Here is a 6,000-nt window from a genome sequence, read left to right on the forward strand (position 1 = left end):
ACCTGGCAACATCTGAACTGACTCCCCCTACAGAGTGTGCAAAATGGCTGCTAATAACTCTCCCAGCTTGGAAACATCAGATTCTCCTGCTGTCGCTCTGGTCCCCGATATCTGACAAGTACATTTGGCTTTTGTTTCTACCTTTGGCTGATGTCACAATGGGAGATTTTGTTGTCCCATCATTTCAATGGGCCGTTAGTCTATCCATCCAGTTGACCTATATATGAATGCCATGGATCTTCTCCCCTTACCATAAGGGCTGTGACACACGGGGAGTTTAGTTGCCCATGACTAATATCCCCAAAATGCCATCCCACCGGTAAAAATTTAAATCGCCGGTGGGATGGCATATGTGGTGCCGCGATTTCCCGAAATTGCGGAAGTTGTCTTGAGAGGAAACTTCTGCGATTTTGGGAAATCGTGGCGCCGCGTATGCCATCCCACCGGCGATTTAAATTTTTACCGGTGGGATGGCATTTTGGGGATATTAGTCATGGGCAACTAAACTCCCCGTGTGTCACAGCCCTTATGGTAAGGGGAGAAGATCCATGGCATTCATATATAGGTCAACTGGATGGATAGACTAACGGCCCATTGAAATGATGGGACAACAAAATCTCCCATTGTGACATCAGCCAAAGGTAGAAACAAAAGCCAAATGTACTTGTCAGATATCGGGGACCAGAGCGACAGCAGGAGAATCTGATGTTTCCAAGCTGGGAGAGTTATTAGCAGCCATTCTGCCCACTCTGTAGGGGGAGTCGGTTCAGATGTTGCCAGGTATCTATCAGCTGTCTGTATGCATTCATGTATGAGAGAAAGGTTTTGAAATTTATGGAAAGAAGCTGCAAGACAACTTCCGCAATTTCGGGAAATCGCGGCACCACATATGCCATCCCACCGGCGATTTACATTCTCGCCGGTGGGATGGCATTTCGGGGAGATTGGTCACCCTGTGTGTCACTGCCCTAAGGGTGAAGACACACAGAGCTACTAGTAGCAACTACAGAAACAGACAATACTGATCATTTACTGATAATTGTCTCTACGTGTGTTTAGCAGAGGCAGTTCTCAGTACTGTCTATGGCATTTAGTAGCCAAGACAAGTAGCTGCTACAAAAGTAGGTCTGTGTGGGGAAGACACATGGAGCTACTAGTAGCAGCTTTGTAGTGGCTACTAAAATAGACAATGCTGATCATTTACTGATAATTGTCTCAACATGTGTTTTAGCAGAGGCAATTCTCAGTATTGTCTATGGTGGGGTATTTTTTGGCGTTTAGTAGCTGTGAAAAAGTAGCTGCTTCTGTGTGTCTTCACCCTTAGGGCAGGGATACACGAGGAGATTAGTCACACTGCAACAAGTCTCCCCGCAATGCCATCCCACCGGCTAGAATGTAAATTGCCGGTGGGATGGTAAATGCATCGGTGTGATGTCCCACAGTCGTTCAAAGTTGTCAAAGGAAACTCTGTCGCGGCGCAACTAATCTCCCAATGTACCCCCTGGCCTTAGCCTATGCGGCAGAAAACTAGACTTCCTGTCCAATCACATTGCAGTTTACTGTCATGGCCACCATTAGAATCCATATTTTACATGCCAGGGTCCTGTATTAGTGGGGCATAAGGGGCCACCCCTAATTTAAGGTAACCATGCATTGTGCAATCTGCTCGTTTGGCAAGGTCACCAAACAACTGCCAACCTACAGTGGGCGATATTGAGCTAATTTGACTGTTTGGCCCTAGGGCTTAAGGACCTGAATCAGCAGCTGAAATCTGCCTGTAAATGGCCACCCTTACTGGCCAGTTCTAAATAATAGCTATTGCCCATTACCCCCTCTGTCCTGCCCCTAAGAAAAAAAAAGCAGGAATGAAAATGAAAAAATCAGGAGCGATTGTAACAAATAGGGGGTTTCTATAATAAAAGGTGCTAAATTTGCCCAAGAGCAGAAACCTTAGACACAGGTATCCTGACAAGTAGCAGTAACCCATAGCAACCAATCAGCAGATAGAATTTACTGGTCACCTGTTTTAAAGCAAACATCTAATTGGTTGGTATGAGCTACCGCTACTGGCAGGGGGGGGTGAGATAGTAGTATTGTTAATTAAGACACCTTTAGTCAGGGTTGCCAGTTTTTCCACCAAATTGGGCTACTAAGTCCAGGCGGGTTTCCAAAGTACAAACCCGCCAAGGTACAGTTTTGGGCTATTTTTTGGAGCCTTGGCAGGTTTGTAGTTTGGAAACTAGCCACAGTTGTTTCCCCTAGTAAACCTGATGTGCCTGTCCCACTGCATGCTGGGTAATGTAGTTTGTAGCTAACAATCAGCCTACAGCTAGAATTAATATTCTATTCCATTTAGGCTCAACCTGTCTGCTCTACCCCCTGCTCTATAGGGTATGTGATTGTACCATTACTTTCTACTGGGATGTGGGGCAGTTCTACCCCCTGCTCTATAGGGTATGTGATTGTACTGTTACTTTCTACTGGGATGTGGGGCAGTTCTACCCCCTGCTCCCTGCTCTATAGGGTATGTGATTGTACTGTTACTTTCTACTGGGATGTGGGGCAGTTCTACCCCCTGCTCCCTGCTCTATAGGGTGTGTGATTGTACTGTTACTTTCTACTGGGATGTGGGGCAGTTCTACCCCCTGCTCTATAGGGTATGTGATTGTACTGTTACTTTCTACTGGGATGTGGGGCAGTTCTACCCCCTGCTCTATAGGGTATGTGATTGTACTGTTACTTTCTACTGGGATGTGGGGCAGTTCTACCCCCTGCTCCCTGCTCTATAGGGTATGTGATTGTACTGTTACTTTCTACTGGGATGTGGGGCAGTTCTACCCCCTGCTCTATAGGGTATGTGATTGTACTGTTACTTTCTACTGGGATGTGGGGCAGTTCTACCCCCTGCTCTATAGGGTATGTGATTGTACTGTTACTTTCTACTGGGATGTGGGGCAGTTCTACCCCCTGCTCCCTGCTCTATAGGGTATGTGATTGTACTGTTACTTTCTACTGGGATGTGGGGCAGTTCTACCCCCTGCTCCCTGCTCTATAGGGTATGTGATTGTACTGTTACTTTCTACTGGGATGTGGGGCAGTTCTACCCCCTGCTCTATAGGGTATGTGATTGTACTGTTACTTTCTACTGAGACGTGGGGGGGGCTGCGATTTGTTACTTTCTGCAGTTGATCTTTAAGGTATAATTCTCAGGAAATCTTGGGGCAGCAGAGAGTTGTAGTACAACACACCCATATGTATATCATGTCTGGGGTTAATGCAACATTCTGAATCCATTTCTGTAGTGACTTCCCAGCGGGACTGGGCACAGAGGGAATTATCAGCCATCCCAGTAACTGGAGAGGGGGCACAGGGCTTGGGTAGTGATTATACGCTTTAAAAAGGCAGGTTTTCCCATATATACTTATTTTTTTTAGAATATTTTTCATTGTGCATATTGGGCTATTTTTGGGCTACTTCCAAAGTGGCTTTTGGCTAGTTTTGGGCTACTTTCAAAGTGGCTTTTGGCTACTTTTGGGCTACTTTCAAAGTGGCTTTTGGCTAGTTTTGGGCTACTTTCAAAGTGGCTTTTGGCTACTTTTGGGCTACTTTCAAAGTGGCATTTGGCTAGTTTTGGGCTACTTTCAAAGTGGCTTTTGGCTAGTTTTGGGCTACTTTCAAAGTGGCTTTTGGCTAGTTTTGGGCTACTTTCAAAGTGGCTTTTGGCTAGTTTTGGGCTACTTTCAAAGTGGCATTTGGCTATTTTTGGGCTACTTCCAAAGTGGCTTTTGGCTATTTTTGGGCTACTTTCAAAGTGGCTTTTGGCTACTTTTGGGCTACTTTCAAAGTGGCATTTGGCTAGTTTTGGGCTACTTTCAAAGTGGCATTTGGCTAGTTTTGGGCTACTTTCAAAGTGGCTTTTGGCTAGTTTTGGGCTACTTTCAAAGTGGCTTTTGGCTAGTTTTGGGCTACTTTCAAAGTGGCTTTTGGCTAGTTTTGGGCTACTTTCAAAGTGGCTTTTGGCTAGTTTTGGGCTACTTCAAAGTGGCTTTTGGCTAGTTTTGGGCTACTTCAAAAGTGGCTTTTGGCTACTTTTGGGCTACTTTCAAAGTGCTTTGGCTAGTTTGGGCTACTTTCAAAGTGGTTTGGCTAGTTTGGCTACTTTCAAAGTGGCTTTTGGCTAGTTTTGGGCTACTTTCAAAGTGGCTTTTTGGGCTTAAGTGTTTTGGGTGGGCTACTTTCAAAGTGGCTTTTGGCTAGTTTTGGGCTACTTTCAAAGTGGCTTTTGGCTAGTTTTGGGCTACTTTCAAAGTGGCTTTTGGCTAGTTTTGGGCTACTTTCAAAGTGGCTTTTGGCTAGTTTTGGGCTACTTCAAAGTGGCTTTTGGCTGGTTATGGGCTACTTTCAAAGTGGCTTTTGGCTAGTTTTGGGCTACTTTCAAAGTGGCTTTTGGCTAGTTTTGGACTACTTTCAAAGTGGCTTTTGGCTAGTTTTGGGCTACTTTCAAAGTGGCTTTTGGCTAGTTTTGGGCTGGTTCTAGAACGGACTTTTGGCTGGTTTTAGCGGATCTCATATGACTATAGGACATTTAATTTCCTTGGTAGATTTGTACAGAGGAACTGACCACTTTCTCCATTCTTTCCTTGGCAGGTAGTCACCGACAACATGAAGAGAAAATGCAAATGCCACGGAACCTCTGGGAGCTGCCAGCTGAAGACTTGTTGGCAGGTAACCCCGGAGTTCCGTGTGATTGGCTCCCTGCTGAAGGACAGGTTCTATGGGGCCACACTGATAAAGCCTCACAACAGGAACACCGGGCAGCTGGAGCAGGCTCCGGCCCCTTTCCGCAGGAGAGCCAGCATCAACGACTTGGTCTACTTCGAAAAGTCACCGGACTTCTGTGAGCAGGAACTGAATACGGACTCGGCAGGGACCCAGGGACGGATATGTAACAAAACCAGCCCCGGCTTGGACAACTGTGAGAGCCTGTGCTGTGGGCGGGGGCACAATATCCTGCGGCAAACGCGCAGCGAGAGGTGCAACTGCAAATTCCACTGGTGCTGCTATGTGGTCTGCGAGGAATGTCGCATCACCGAGTGGGTCAGCGTCTGCAAATAGAAAGGCTTACCTGCGCTGCGTCATTGCAACTTTCCCGCCGCTCGCCTGGGCTCCGCCCACAACTCTGCTCTGGCAGCGCACTGGGCGAACCAATAAACAGCCACGCAGGGGGAGTTTTGGAAAATGGTATGTCCCGATGAGTTCACCTTTAGCTGCTAACCTGAATTAGGGTAAAGACAAAAGGCGTGAAATAAACGCTACAGGCACTACATATAAAAGCATGAGGAAAATATCAAGTGACAGACGGCTAAAAGTGTTACCCTCAGCAACCTATCAGAACTTTGCTTACATTACCGTGCACCGGGTCTGCTCATTTGCCAGGCCCGTAGTGAAATGAAGATATATTTTCCCAATTTGTGCACCACCAGTACAGCTGACCAAGGTGTTTGCCCTGGTCTAGGCCAAAGATCAGATCATGAAGACCAGAGTTGCCACCTTTTGTGGAAAAAAAACACCTTATTCCTGTATATTTATCTTTTTATTTTGTTTGTCAACAAACATAATGTCAGGCTGTAACCCTAATTTCCTCCTGGTGGAAGAGAAGTCCATCAACAGGCTGAAGCAATTCTTGACAGGATTTCCAAACCTGCACTAATGATGTCTGGCCAATTTTTGAGTGATTTCAATGTCAAATTGCCAAACTACATGAGTGAGACGGCCACGTTAATAGAACATTGTTTAACTGAACTGCAACTCACACAATCCTGTCCCAGGCTATAGCTGGGGGTGTTGGTTGTGCCTTTAATGCCCCAGCTAAAGGGCTCAACTGGCGTTTATTTTAAAGAGAATGTTCAGCTTTAATATTACTATGAAAAAGTTCACTATCCTTTAGGTATGTTTTTGTCAAGCAGTTTTGGTGTTTGAATCACCAGCCGCCCTTTCTAG

At 45.9% G+C, this 6,000-nt stretch overlaps 1 protein-coding gene across 1 annotated transcript in view; it reads left to right on the plus strand.

Moving 5' to 3' along the window:
- The window catches only part of wnt10a (Wnt family member 10A), a 37,863-nt gene extending 32,305 nt beyond the window's left edge, over positions 1-5,558 (plus strand). Inside the window, exon 4 of the mRNA XM_002933958.5 lies at positions 4,648-5,558. Within this exon, the coding sequence (XP_002934004.2) occupies positions 4,648-5,115 (468 nt within the window). The 3' untranslated portion in view covers positions 5,116-5,558. The remainder of the gene's footprint in view (positions 1-4,647) is intronic.
- Positions 5,559-6,000: the final 442 nt, after the last annotated feature.

The sequence above is a fragment of the Xenopus tropicalis genome, chromosome 9 (assembly GCF_000004195.4).
Source record: "Xenopus tropicalis strain Nigerian chromosome 9, UCB_Xtro_10.0, whole genome shotgun sequence".
Taxonomy (NCBI): Eukaryota; Metazoa; Chordata; class Amphibia; order Anura; family Pipidae; genus Xenopus; species Xenopus tropicalis.